Below are 15,063 nucleotides of genomic sequence, written 5' to 3'. Positions count from 1 at the left end.
TGGGAGCCCAGCAGGAAAGAGTTGGGCTTGGGCAGCCTGCAGAGGAGAAGGCTCCAGCTGGGGAGACCTTCTGGGGGCCTTTCAGTTCTCCAAGGGGCCTGTCAGAAAGCTGGGGAGGGACTTTTTCCAAGGGCATGTTGTGATAGGGCAAGTGAGGATGGTTTGAAACTAAAGGAAGGGAGATTTCAATTGGATACAAGGAAGAAATGTTTCACACTGAGGGTGGTGAGCCCCTGTCCCAGGCTGCCCCAAGAGGTGGTCACTGCCCCATCCCTGGAACCATTCCAGGGGAGGTTGGCCGGGGCTCTGAGCAACCTGCTCTAGTTGCAGATGTCTCTGCTCCCTGCAGGGGGGTTGGACAAGGTGAGCTTTCTGGGTCCCTTCCCACCCAAACCAGTCTGTGATTCTATCACTCCATGACCAGTGAGTGCTCCGTGGTGGGTATCCTGGGGTCTGGCAGAGTGGATATCCTGTAGAGCCTTGCAAAGTTTTCTAAGAGCAACAGTCCCACAGGTCTGAGGCACACAGTAAAGGACCTGTCTGGGGAATTCAGCTTACTGCAAATTGTGTGTGAAGCTCAAGACCCTGCCCATCACTAATCTCTTGACAGAGGGAAGCAAGAAGTAGATACACCATGTTTGCTGTGTCATCTGCTTTGTCCTTTTGTTGCGATCCTGTACTCCAGGTAATGGGTGGAATTAAGGCACATCTGGTTCATCTTTTTCTTTTTTTCAAGTTAAAATATGTCCTGAACATTGCCACCTTGGATAGAGGTCCTTGCAGGAGCCAGACCAGTCCCAGCGCTGAGACTCATACTCAGCGCACATTGCTTGCCCAGTTCCCACCACTAGATTTGCCAGGCATCCAACACACAACGAATAAAAGCTCTTTATTTTTCAATATCCAGCATTGGCAAGAGGCTAAACCAAATCCAGGAGACACTGGTAGGATCAAATCCAGAAGACATGGAGGGGTCAGAGTAGATGAGCCTTAAAGGTCCCCTCCAACCCAAACCATTCTGTGATTCTATGAGATAGACCTTAAATGATATTAGATGGTCATGGCTGGATTGTAACCCCTGTGTGAATTGTAGCTCTTGCAAAGGTCTAGGTGATATTAATGTTCCTAGAAGCCTCCTTGGTTCACCTTTCATGTATTTCATGTAGTTTCAAGTGATGGATTCTCCGAGGATCCATGATGTAATGTACAGAACATGCATAGCTCCCAGCCATCTCAGACCCAAATTACCTTCAGTTTTTGGTAGGTCTAACATAGAGAGGAGAAACCTCAGAGGAAGGATTCATAGAGCATTTAAATAATTTGTCTCATCAGTCTTGGAGATTAAAACCTTTGTGAAGACCAGAGGCAAAAATGAGTCTGATTTTGATTAAAAGCATAACTGAAGGAGTGTTTCTGTCTTGGCACGGGGCATTAGCTCTCCAGCGTGACATTCAGGAGGGCAGTGCACCATGGAAAGTCAAGCAAGGCACTTTGGAGATCCTCAGTAACTCACAAAGATTTGGGAGGGGGCACAGGCTCAGAGCAGAGCGTGATAGATGCTTGAGTGGAGAAGAACCTCTCACTCCCCATAAGCCTCCTGGTTTTCTCTTGAAGATGAGGAGAGAGGGGCATGTTTCCACATCTCCATCATCAGAACACCATCTCACACCCATACACATCTCCACACAACTGATGGTTGCTATGCCGTCCAGTAAAGTGTCGCTGAAGTGTCCTCCTTGCTCCAGCATTTCTGTCCCACATGAGGAGAATGGTCCCATGAGCTTTTGGTGGACCAACAGATCTGCAGCAGTGCTTCTTCGCTCTCTACAGGCAGTAATGTCCAACCATTAGGAGCTGCATTGTGTCTGGTGTTGGCTGTGACACCAGCACTGATTCCTCCTTGGCCTCCTCAACCCAATCCCCAGCTTCCAGCCCTGTGGTACTCCAGCTTTACAGTTGCATCTGCAGAGATGGTTAATTGAGAGTCTGAGCAGACATGGAGGTGTTGGAAAGGTTTAAAACATCATTGCTCTTGCCTTTGGGCTGCAGAAAGCTTTACAAGCCCTGACCGAGTCATGAAGTCCCTTCTGCAGGACCTGTCACCGAGCCCCTTGGGGTAGGAACTTGCTTAGGAGAAGGAGTTTTGAAGTGCAGCTTTAACTTATCTTCATGTGTGACTCTCCTGGAGTCGATGAGAGGATAAGGAACGCACCAACTCCTCCTGTGGGCTGTGGTGACCCTCCCAAAGAGCTCCTCTTTCTGCCCCAGATAGCTTTGTCTGATCTTGGCTGGTGCTGCTCTCAGAAGCAGTTCCTACACACAAAATCACACCTCTGGTTCCTCTCTTGCCCAAAAGTCCTCTTTCTTTTTATCTCCAGAAGTGTATTGAGTTGGAAGATCTGACACCAAAGACCTTTACTGCATCTCTGGGGAAATCCTACCTGTCTCTGACACCACCTGTATGGGGAGGAGGGGACAATGGGGACATAGGCTGACCTCCAACCTTCTAGAGATCTTGGGGAATTTGGTAATTTGTCATAGAGAGGATTCCAACAATCCACCTTCTATGTTAACACCAAAATACCTTTACAGGAGCCATAAATCAGTGATTTTCTTAGATTCTAGGAGCTGTAGCATTTTCCCTCCTTTGCCCTCCACAACTTCCCAGCAAGATCTAATCACTAGGTGGCTTCCTGAGGATTGCTTGGTTTTCTTTCCTTAGTAGCTGGGTGTGTGAAATGCCTACAGTGGTACTTGGAAAACTGGAGCTTATTTCTTTTTACGATGACAGACAGAGCAGCTCGCAACTGGAGGAGGCTGTCAAAAGATGTATGCACTCTGCTGGGGATGTGCTGGGACCTAAACCAAGGAAGGTGTGGGTCACCATTTGAGATGAGTCTGGAACAAAATGTTGGGATAGATCCATAGTTTCAAGGGATAAATAAAAACCCAAACCCAGGAAAACAAAGACATGTAAAGTCTTATTCAGAGGCACTAATGTTGGGAAGAAGCTTGGTTTTAGGCTTGTGTTGGTGGTCTACATCCTCCATAGATGTTCTCCATCATGCCTGTGGTGTGATGGCAGTTCTTAGATGAGCACTGAGTTTGGATACAGGTTAAAGGTGTAGCCAGTGCTGGTTCATCATGCAGAGGTGTGTTACAGCAGTTAGTGTCATACCTTTCCCTCTTTTGTAAAATCTAAGATCAAAAAAGAGACTGATTTCTGTTGGTCACTTTTCCAATCTCACAAGATTTGGCTCTTGAGATTCTTCTGGTTTATCTTATTTGGCTTTATAAGTATTTTTCTGCAAACTGGGGTACTGGACGATCTGCCCAAAGCCACTACTTCTGCTGACTGTCCTTCACAGAGTTTCTAAGGACCACTCAACGCTGTGATGGGATGGTAACAGCTACCAGGACCTTGACCACTGGTGATACCTGCCATGCAAACATCTCAAAGGGTTTTACTGTAAATAAAATGCTTTGCACACCAGGCTCAGCCTGTTTTCCAGCGGAGAAACCCAAGGCCAAGGACATGGTTGTCCATGTCCTGCTGGTCCCTATGCACAGAGGTGACCAGTGGTATCTGGGGAGGGATGGTGGCTCTGCTGGCCACTGCCCACAGGTGTAGATCATAGAACCATAGAATGTCTGGGCTGAAGGGACCTCCAAAGGTCATCTAGTCCAACCCCCCGGCCACAAGCAGGGACATCTCCAACTAGATCAAGCTACTCAGAGCTTCATCTAGCCTGAATGATCTTCACACAGGTCACTTAGCTCAGGAAACCAGTCATGTGGGGTAGGCAGCTGGTTTGCTACAATGCCCTATGCAAACCATCTCTCTGTGGGGAGCAGGTGAGGAGAGAGGAACCACAGTGTGAAATTCCTGTGGCCAGTTATCCCGAAAAAGGCTGTGGGGGGGAAAGGAGGAGAGCAGCAAAGTGGTTCAGGCATGACAAAAACGCAAGAAGTTGTATCTCCATTGCTGTGTGTGACACCTCTTCTCTGTCTCCACTCAAGCTACACTTCTGATGAAGCAAGCCTGGCCACAGACCTCCTCCTCCTGTGCCACGGAGGGCACCTTCCACCTCCCGGTGGACACCGGGACCGAGAACAGAACTTATCAGGCTTCTTCTGCAGCATTCAGTAAATAAACCTTTTCTTCTGGGGTTTTACTTGGTGGTTTTGTGCCCATTTGCCTCCCCTCCTGTGGGTTGTTTGGGGCTGGGGTTATTTGGGGTCAGCAAATGGATGGGATCATTCGTGTCCGTGCAGGTGCCTGTTTGTCCTTCCCTGGATGCTGAGCCCTGACACAGGGTGAGAGTGCTCCAGGTCCTGGGGGTGCTCACTGGCACCGTGGAGCAGACCCATCACCTTCTGCTGCCAGAGCTTCCCAGTGGGACTGTTGCATTGCTGCTGCAATTCCCTTCTGGGATGAAATTTTGTGGAGCCCTTGGGATTTTTCTTCCAAAAACAAGGGACCATCCGTGCTCCTTCCTGTTGATATGTGTTAGAAGCATGAAGAGGAGAGCACTAGCCCTCCTAGAGCTCCTTTACAGGAGGAAGTCAGGTGGAGAAGGGTGAAGGTCTCACTTTTAGCTGAACCTTTGGTCCCCAGGAGCAACCTGAGCTTGTTTCCAGGTGTCTATCTGCAGTGGTGATGCTCCAGGGTTGAGCAGAACCATATGGGTAGAAAAACCAAAGGGAGATTAGTTCCTTTGCCCTTCAAAGTGAAAGAGAAATCCAAAATAAAGCAAGAATTTCAAGGAACCCGGGTGAAATTCCCACTTTTTAAGCCAAACTGCCGGGGCAGAGGCAGGGGGAGGAGATGCTGCTTACGGATCGCAGCCAAACAGGCTTTTCCAGGTGGAGCTTTGTAATCTCATCCCCTGAGAGACCAAGAGTGCCTCCAGGAGGGGTGATAAGCTCCCTGATAAGGCCCCTGGTGCTTCCCCTGGTATGTGTGGTGTCCTCTGGCCCCTGCTCCACTGCTCTTGCCTCCTCTTGCCTTCATGTTGCCTGATAAAGCTGGGCCATGGCCAGCTTGGGGTGTGCTGCAAGCATGAGGTGGAACCACTCCAAGGTTCCAAATGAAGGATTAACCTTCCCAACACTCCTAGGACCTCGAGAGACTCCCAGTCGTATTTGGAGAATAAAAACAGATGTCATCTTAAAGTGACTCTCCATGGGCCGTGTTTGCAAGGTTGGGACCACAGTGTCCATGCTTACACATGGATTGAAGTGTTCCTCACCAGCTGTCTGCTCCAGGCTCCCTTTTTGTGCTAAATTAAATGATTCACAGAAAGAGATAAGCGGAAGAAAGGTCATTCCTTCTTTTGGACTAAAATAATTATTCAAAATAAACCTATCAAAAGCTTTTGGGAGACTTTCTCTTTGAAAAGGGATGTCCTCACCATTCTTTGAGGTGGGGACCGTAAGCCTGACAGGGTGCATGGATTTTGTATCTCACCTAATTTCATTCCAGACCAGATTTGACTGAGTTGTAAGTGTTCAGAAAAAATCTCAGCATGTCATTAGTAGAAACCTAGATATTGTTTGGCAAAATCCCTTTGATTTTGAGGGAGGAATCTCACTTGCAGCAGCCTGGAGGTACAATGGGGAGGAGAAACCACATCCTGGCATGGCTTGAACTCCAGAGAGGTTAAGAGCAGATACTGAGGTGGGAAAGGTTCTGGGGGACAAAATTTGGCTGTGGCCACCTAGTGTGGGTGATATAGGAGACCAATAATGTGGTCACCAGCCAGACCCATGCAGGTTGGACTTGTTTCCAGAGAACTGGCTTGGGCACATTTAATTTGGAGATTAAACTGCATAGATAAAGGCATGAGAATTGATTGGCAGAGATTCTTTCAGGCTTCTAGCTGCAGTCGGCTTCACCAGAGCTCAGCTGGGAGTTGTCATCTCAAACACGGGCTCTGAAAAATCAGGTTGGGCATCCCAAGTTGGTTCTGTCCTTTGGCTCAATCTCATCTAGGCCAGGTTTTGTTCTTGGGAGAACAGCTCTCTCCAGGTGTCTTGTGGCAAGAGATGGGTGAGATCTTACTCACAAATATCAGCAAGGTGTCGGGTCTGGATGGAGGAGACCCAAGGAAAAGCATGAGAAATGAGTCCTTCTGTTCCTAGGGTGAAGAGTGACCGCCAGTATTAACTGGAGCCATGTGATGAACATGGATAAATACGAATAAATACCCAGTAACTGCTCAGTACCTCCTTACATCTGCACCAGTAAGACAGAAAAGGTGCTGAGGGCTCCACTGGGCTGTGAACCTGCAGTGAAAGCCCATGGCAAGACATGCATGAACACAAAGGCTGGGCAAGGGCTGCCCAGTTGCCTTCATCCTGGGCTGGCCTACAGTTTGGGGACATGCCTTTGCCTTTTGCTCTTTTGTCCTTTAACGATGGGTTTTCAAAGCTTGGTTTTGCCTGAGGTATTTTGTTTTGCTGCTTAGATGCTCCAGTTGAGATTAGAGTGGGTCATAGACGTGAAGCTTTGCGCATGATAGTGAGCAAGGTTTTAGATTTTATGGTTCTTTCTACCCCAGAGCCTCCAGTTTGCTGTTGTCTGGCTGGTACAAATGGTGGTGGCAGGGACAACGTGCCAGGGAGGACTTTGGCAGGAGCAATGAGGGCGTGTCAGGCAGCTGCCTGTGCTGGCGTCCACACCATGGCATCGTACCCTGTGATGTCCCTGTGCTGACCAGTCCAAAGGTGTTCTTCCAGTCCCCCAGGTGCAGGGAAGGCAGACAGACTATAAAGCCAGGAAAAAGGCTGGAGGAGGATGAGCCAAGCTGGACGTTGGTGACAGAAGCAGAACTAGACACCCAGAACCAATCACACTCAACTGGGCCAATCAACCATGTAGAACCTCCTGGAGCTGCTCTTGTCTGCTTATTCCTGCCCACAGTCCACCATGGTGTGAGTCCCAGTTCTGCCCTGTGCTTTCCTGAGGAGATCGATGAGGAGATCTATCTTCTGCTCCCAGGGCTGGAAGTGTGCTGGGTGCAGCCTCCTTAGACACAGCTTGAATTTGCTAAAAATATACAAGTCTGGATTTGCAGAATCACAGAATCATGGAATCTCAGAATGGTTTGGGTTGGAAGGGACCTTCAAAGCTCATCCAGCCCAATCCCCCTGCAGGGAGCAGGGACATCTACAACTAGAGCAGGTTGCTCAGAGCTCCAGCCAACCTCACCTTGAACACTTCCAATGACGGAGCATCCACAGCTTCTTTGGGCAACCTGTGCCAGGGCCTCACCAACCTCAGCATAAGAAGTTTCTTCCTTACGTCCAGTCTATAATCTTTCTTATAAGCCCCACCATAAGTCCTGGCAGGCCACCAGAAAGTTTGCCCAGATGTGGAAACAAGAGGAGATGGTGACACAAAGTTCATCACAGAAGGTCTTTTTCTTCCCCAGCAGCCCTTGTGCTATTATAGTAAAATTTATCTGTGCAATTCAGAGCACTTCTGTGCTGCAGGATCAATCAGGTTGAGATTTCAGAGTGGCGTGAGGGATTTAATCAGAAATTTTAATAGAAGCTGGAGCTTAAAGGTTGCTGAACCATGAAGCGGCAGAAGCCCGGGCGATGCCAACCTCCTAATCCTAATAAGGTGTGAGATTGTCATAATGAGGCTTTAAAATTAGCTGTCAGACATTCGGAGAGGAGCCTCCATCATCTTGGGTCATTAAAACTTGATTACATGTCGGTTTTACCCACAAATGGTTCCATTTTTCCCCCAATTTATAAACATGGAACTGAACCATGAAGCGGCAGAAGCCCGGGCGATGCCAACCTCCTAATCCTAATAAGGTGTGAGATTGTCATAATGAGGCTTTAAAATTAGCTGTCAGACATTCGGAGAGGAGCCTCCATCATCTTGGGTCATTAAAACTTGATTACATGTCGGTTTTACCCACAAATGGTTCCATTTTTCCCCCAATTTATAAACATGGAAAATTGCACCTGCCTGGAGTATTATGTTTAAAACCTTTTTTAAGATCATAGAATCATGGAATGGTGTGTAATGGTATCTAATATCATAGTGAAATTGTCCATGATTCAGCAATTGAGAAACCAGAGCAAGTATCATCATTCAAGGTGGTGAAACCACACAGCCTTGAGCTGGTCCACATCTCCAGAAGCCCATCAGAAAGGAAGCATGTTGCCAAGAACTGGCAGCCTCCGACGTCTTTGTTTGAAAAGTGAGTTGAGAATAGCCAAAAAGCTGTAAGATTGAAATACAGGAGGTTGGGGGGGTCTGGAGGATGTGATGTTTCTGGGTTTCTGGAGGACCTCCTGATGGAGAAGTCTCCACTTCCGGTGCTGTGGTGAATGCAGGCGTTCTGAACCTGCATCTCCTCTCACTGCTTCCATCTCTCATTGAAAGATTGTTGCTCTCCTGCTAATGTGAGTCAGAAAAAGGGTCACAGCTACTCTGCTGTTTAATTAACACTTTTCTTCCAGTCTGCAGTAATCAGGAGGCGGTGAGATGCTGTTTGGGAGTTCCTAGAAAGCTCCTCGTTATCTTCACGCTGTTTCAGTGCTGGGTGGATAATATGGGCTATTAGCAGGCTTGAAATCTTAACCTTCATTAATTGCTGCCCTGAACACTGGTTGAGTAAATGAGTTCATTATATTGGAGTGTTTCGATGTCTTATCGGTGGGATGAGCCTTGACTGCTCTCCATCCTACACAGCCTTCAGAGACCATTTTTTCTCAGGCTGATTCCTTCCAGCCCTCCTGCCAGAGCTAGATCCTATTTCTCACCATCTGTCACAGCCCACAGGCTTTTTCTTGCTCCTGCGAGCAGAATTTTTACCTTTTTTTTTAACCATTTCCATTTTTTGTTAAACCATTCATCCAACACCTTGTTGCCTTCAGCAGTCTGGGGCATCCCATGGCAGCTTTTAGTCCACCCTAAACTAAAACACTCAAAGCCTGCAAGTACTCTTGAGGATTTGGCCCCAGTTTAGCACTTATGTAATAATGTTTCAGGAACAACTTCATGGAGCCTGCCTTGGAAATGTCTCTAAAAGTTGGGAATTCAGGTTCTGCATATCCTTGGTGCTGGGACATCCCATTCTTGGGGCAGGTTGCACCTCCTTGAGGTGCTGTACTTGCTGTGAGGTCTTACAGCACTTTGCTGCCAAGTATGAAGAGTTGGATTATACACTGTTATCATGGACATGCCTAAAGCCACTCCTTTCTGGAGGGCAAAACTGGTGGAGGGTATGGAGGTCAACTCATATTCATCACAAGTCAATAGATAGGAAGGTACCTTGAAAGGAAGCAGAAGAAAAGTGGAGGTCCTCATGGGATGTCCTCACTCCAGGAAAAGCCTTTAAAAAAAAGACAAATAAGGTCAGGCTTAAATGAGAGGATCTTGAGCTGGTATCACTGGGTCTTCCTGGAAGGAAAATATAATTTTATAGGCAGCAGAAAGCTCAGAACCTAATGCAAATAGGAGAAAAAACTCAAAGTGAGGGTGCGCCTTAATATTAAGGTTTGGACCATCGGTGTTGGGGATGTAGGCAGGGGACAGCAACACTGTGCCATCAAATTGGAGTCACAGAATAGACTCACAGAATTGTTTTGGTTGGAAAAGGCCTTTAGAAGCATCCAGTCCAAGCATTAACCCAGAACTACCAGGTCCCCACTGAACCGTGTCCCTCAACACCACATCTCCACGGCTTGGAAACCCCTCCAGGGATGGGGACTCCACCACTGCCCTGGGCAGCCTGGCACAGCCCTGCACAACCCTCAAGGGCAAGAAATCATTCCTCAGGGCCAACCTCAGCCTCCCCCGGAGCAGCTTGAGGCCGTTTCCTCTTGTCTCATCGCTTGGTCTTGGGAATAAGATCTAAGTAGATCCTCCAGCAATTCAATTCTGGTTTTGCCCATCACACCCCAAGCAAAAAAAACCAAAAAGGTGAAAGGACAAAAATCTGGGGAGGAGAGAAGGAAAAACCATTATTTCTCATCAAATAGACATATAGAGATGGGTAAGTAGGTGTTGGGATACTGCTGTCTTAGAAGATTTAAGTGCTGGTTGAGTCCCATCAAGTCATGCCTTGACCTTTGGCATCGACTCTATGGTCTGGTGGAGGCAGTGTGGGAAGAGCCACTGCCAGGCTGGGTGGATGATGCAGCCCCAGCTACAGTGATCAATTAGCCAGGGGCTGGATGCTGGGCTCGGAGGTCTCAGCTTGGTGGGTGTCCTGGGCCATCAGCAGATGCTGGTGCATCTCAGTACATCTCTGTGCCAGGTGGTGCCCAGTGAGCAGCGGGAGCATTGTGAAGGGTGGCTCAGGCTACTCATGCCCTGTGGCCCAGCTGTACAGCAGTAAACCCTCACCCTAACGTGGACAACTCTTGTCTTTGCCAGGGTACACTGCGGGGACTCCCTACAAGGTCCCACCAACCCAGAGTAACAACGCCCCTCCTCCCTACTCGCCGTCTCCAAATCCGTACCAAACTGCTATGTACCCCATCAGAAGTGCCTATCCACAGCAGAACCTGTACACCCAGGTAGGTGCCTCGCTCACCAGTGTGCAGACACAGCCTGAGGTTCCTGCAGGGCTTTGTCCTCGGCTGTCAGGGCTGAGCACCCAAGTCCTGGTGGAATGGAGGTGCTCATGGTGAGGCTTGGTGGCTTCTCTCCTGCCTCCTCCATTGAGTAGTCTGGATGAGACATGGTCTTGCATGGTTGTCAATGTGCAGCAAAGTCAACACAGAGGTTGGTCTCCTTGTGGCTTCACCAGGTTGGGAATTTGGTCTGTTCCCCCAAAATCACATACCTGACTTCCAGGGCTTGCTGACTCCAGGATGGTCCCTGTACCCACCTCTCCCCACACTCCCCCAGCTCCCAGTGCTGCTCTTCCCCAGGACTACAGATGAGTCTGGGTCACCACAAGGTCCACTTGCTGGTGCCCATTGGCATCTCACTTGACTTGCATCGCCCTCCTACCACCTCCCATGGAAAATCCCCTGTGTCACCTTCACCAGCCCAAGCTACTTCAGGCATGACCTAGCTTGTCCCCATGGAGGAGCTCCTCCCTGAACACCTGCATTGCCCCTTCCTCCAGATATGTGCCGGGCCCAAGATTCTCCACTCACCTTCAAGTCACTGCTTTGGCTTGTGCTTTCAAACTGACTGACATAGACGATGGGTTGGGGGTTTTTTTTTGTCCCCTTCTCCCACAGGGAGCTTACTACACCCAGCCCGTGTACGCGGCACAGCCTCACGTTATCCATCACACCACCGTGGTGCAGCCCAACAGCATCCCATCGGCCATCTACCCGGCCCCGGTCGCTGCGCCCAGGACCAACGGTGTGGCCATGGGGATGGTCGCTGGGACCACCATGGCAATGTCAGCAGGTAAGAAGGAACATCCTCCCCCATTCTGAGGTGGGGCGCAGCCAAACGGCCTGTGCAGGAGGCTCCTCCTGGATGAAGAACTCTGTGCATCCAGTGTGTGGGGTGTAGCTGGCAGGTACCTGCAGAAGTTCCTTGCCCACAGCCAGTTGCAGCTTTATCTGCTGGTTTGGCTTGCTGGTTACTTCTCCTTTGAAGGCAAAAATCAATTTATTTTCCCCTGATGCTGATCTAACCCAGCTTTTTGGTCAGCAGAGGAGCCCTTTGGTTTGGCTGACTCTAGAGGGATGCACTCCTGCAAACCTTAAATATATTCTTACCTCTGCCTGTTCCTTAGGTAAAGGAATAAGCAGGTTTGTCCATCTTCAAGTACTCTAGTATTTCTATCCTCACATTCCTTTTATAGGATGCTTACAGTCTTGCTTCTATTTGATGAAATGAACTTTATTAATATTAACCTTGGCTTATATATCCCAAATCCTCAGCATTTCATACGCAGGATTGCTTCAAACTGCAATTAATTGGTAGCACATTAAGCAAGAGTAAGGGCTGGGTTGAGTTTTTCCAAAGCCTGTATTTCTGCCATTAACAATTCCTAGGATTGTGCATTGAGCTATGTCAACAAATGCATCATTTCTGGAGCAAAACTGCTCCACTGCCCTTGGGAGATGAGCAGCAGAGCTCATGTTAGTTTTCCCTGGAAGTTTTTGGGATTTTCTCATCTCCTTTTGCAGATCTTTCAGTTTGGTCCTTAGATGTTTGGGATTCCTGCAGTGATCTGCTGTTGCAGTTTAGCCCAGAGCCTTCAGGAACTGGAAGATGTCAGCAGGGTGGCTCTGCTGCTGGGCTTTCGGGACAAGGAAAATGGGGAAAAGATGAGTTAAGGGCCAAAAATAGCATGGGAAATACGCTGGAGCTTCAGATGAGTTTATTCTGTTCCTGGTGCTGGCTGATATCAACCGTATGAGTCAAGTGCCCTCAATTCAGGTCTCTAGGCAGAATAATATTTGGGAGAAGTGAAGAATTAAAACCAAGCAGCTGATGCTGTGCCTGTCTGTTGGCTGTGGCCTGCAGAACCCTACCCTCGGGCTACCACCCCCCTGATGGAGCTCTCCTCCTTCCTAAACACTTCTCCCTGCCGTTGCAGGAACCTTGTTGACCACCCCACAACACACCGCCATCGGAGCACATCCAGTTTCCGTGCCAACGTACAGGGCTCAAGGAACCCCCACCTACAGCTACGTACCTCCACACTGGTAAACCCACTGGCCAAGTCATGTAAGTGCTGCCTTTGCAGGTCTTGCCCTACTCTTGTTGAGTAATTGGCCACCGGGCACCATCGGTGCTTCTCTCTTTCTGGCAAAGCTGCTGAATCCCTTTGGCTGGGTGATGCTTTGACTCCAGAAGAGCCATTTGACTCCAGAAGAGTCTGGAGGAGGCCACAGAAATGATCGTGGGCGCTGGAACCCCTCTGCTGGGAGGCCAGGCTGAGAGAGTTGGCCCTGGAGAAGAGAAGGCTCAGGGGAGACCTTGCGGCCATTCAGTACTTGAAGGGGCCTGTCAGAAAGCTGGGGAGGAACTTTTGAGCAGGGTCTGTTGGGACAGGACAAGGGAAGATGTTTTGAAACTAAAAGAGGGAGATTTTGATTAGATACAAAGAAGAAATGTTTTCCATTGAGGGTGATGAGCCCCTGGCCCAGGTTGCCCCGAGAGGTGGTCGCTGCCCCATCCCTGGAACCATTCCAGGGGAGGTTGGCCGGGGCTCTGAGCAACCTGCTCTAGTTGGGGATGTCCCTGCTCCCTGCCGGAGGGTTGAAATAGATGACCTTTCTGGGTCCCTTCCAACCCAAACCATTCCATGATTCTGTGATTTCACACTGCTCCCCAGCAGGGGTAGCTGCATGGGGGGCTGTCATGGGGCTGTGGAGGGTGTTAGTGAAGCACAATGTGCCTTGACCTTGTATCTTGCTGCTCAGTGCTACCTCAGTGTCATCAAGCCCTGCTGAGTGCAGTCAGGCTTATGCCTTAAGGTTTTGGATATGCCATTCTCTTTCACAGAATCCTAGAATGGGTTGGGTTGGAAGGGACCTTAAAGATCATCTTGTTCCAACCCCCCTGCCATGGGCAGGGACACCTCACACTAGATGAAGTTGCTCAAAGCCCCATCCAACTTGGTCTTGAACACCTCCAAGGGTGGATCATCCACAACTTCCCTATGCAACCTGTTCCAACATCTCACCAGCCTCATGCTGAAGAACTTCTTCCTTACATCTAGTCTGAATCTCCCTCTTCCAGTTTTAAACCATTACTCTTCCTCCTATCACTGCACTCTGTGATAAAAGAATCCCTCCTTATGTTTCATATCCCTTGAATATGGATTTTTTTTCCCCCTGCTAAAACATTCTGGGACATCTGGTTCATTAGCATCAGGGTAGCATGATGCTGCCTGCAACCAGCTGCAGATTCCTGCCCTGCTCAGGATCCCAGAAATCCCAGCTGCTCATTTAAACACCCTCCACATGCTGCTGGAGTAGCCCTTGGTGCATCACACCAAATTAATGGGCAATGGAGCTGATGGGGGCAGAGGGAAGGCAGTGTAGATCTCCTCCAGCCCAGGGGATTATCTGAAATCTCTCCCTGCTGCAGATATTACCCTGGGATAATCCTGCCCGTGACAAATCGTTGTGCAATTAGCAGAGAGCATCCCATCTGCATATTTTTCATCCCCTGCATTGGATACCACCGAGCAAGCTGCTGCTTTCTCAGCTCCATGCCCAAGAAGGTGTCCACAGATTGGCAGGAGGGATGGTGAAATCCCAGATGCATAAATTCATAGAATTGTAGAACGAGAGAATCATAGAATCTCAGACTGGTTTGGGTTAGAGGCACCTTTCAAGGTCATCCAGTCCAACCCCCCTGCAGGGAGCAGGGACATCTGCAACTAGAGCAGGTTGCTCAGAGCCCCGGCCAACCTCCCCTGGAATGGTTCCAGGGATGGGGCAGCGACCACCTCTCGGGGCAACCTGGGCCAGGGGCTCACCACCCTCATAGTCAGGAACTTCTTCCTTCTGTCTGGTCCAACCCTTGCTGCAGGGTGTCCAAGGGTGCAGAGGAGAGGAGGAAGCCCTGTCTGATCCTGCACCACTCCATATTTTCAGTATGTTTGTTCTCTTCCAGATCCGGAGTCAACATTGTATGCAACTACACAAGTCTTACATGGGTGCTGTGGCCACTGGACTGCAGCACCTCGTCTGTTTGCAAGAACAAAAGAAAAACAAACAAACAAACAAAAGTGCAAGGGTCACTTTATGCATTCTTTAGTGGTTTTTGTAAAAGCTGCTTTTTCTAATCTTCTGCCTCTTTTTTTTTTTTTTCTTCCCCTCTTCCCCTTCCTCCTCCCCAACCCACATCAATCGTGTAACACACATACTGACACTGAGCAATAGTCAAGTTCTCTTTGGTCCTATCATCCGAAAGCTCCGAATATTCACTCCTCCAGCATTGCCCAGCCGAGTGGTGCAAAGATCCCCCCACTTCCCGTTCGTTTGGGTTCTTCTCATTATTTTCTGTTGTCGTTGTTGTTGACGAGAGCCTAGATCTTCTTTGGCTAGTAAGAGTGGTTGATGTTCAGGGTACTATGTGAAAAGCACAGCGCTGGTAGGCAGGCT

At 49.0% G+C, this 15,063-nt stretch overlaps 1 protein-coding gene across 1 annotated transcript in view; it reads left to right on the top strand.

Moving 5' to 3' along the window:
* Positions 1-14,664, top strand: part of FAM168A (family with sequence similarity 168, member A) — a 23,610-nt gene extending 8,946 nt beyond the window's left edge. The window contains exons 3-7 of the mRNA XM_008948939.1: positions 4,021-4,146; positions 10,406-10,548; positions 11,224-11,398; positions 12,543-12,673; positions 14,573-14,664. Of these exons, the coding sequence (XP_008947187.1) occupies positions 4,021-4,146; positions 10,406-10,548; positions 11,224-11,398; positions 12,543-12,655 (557 nt within the window). The 3' untranslated portion in view covers positions 12,656-12,673; positions 14,573-14,664. The remainder of the gene's footprint in view (positions 1-4,020; positions 4,147-10,405; positions 10,549-11,223; positions 11,399-12,542; positions 12,674-14,572) is intronic.
* The last annotated feature ends 399 nt before the right edge of the window (positions 14,665-15,063 follow it).

The sequence above is a fragment of the Merops nubicus genome, unplaced genomic scaffold, assembly GCF_000691845.1.
Source record: "Merops nubicus isolate BGI_N331 unplaced genomic scaffold, ASM69184v1 scaffold7601, whole genome shotgun sequence".
NCBI classification, from domain to species: Eukaryota; Metazoa; Chordata; class Aves; order Coraciiformes; family Meropidae; genus Merops; species Merops nubicus.
The sequence above is the reverse complement of the archived record's forward strand: the minus strand, read 5'-3'. Positions and strand labels throughout refer to the sequence as shown.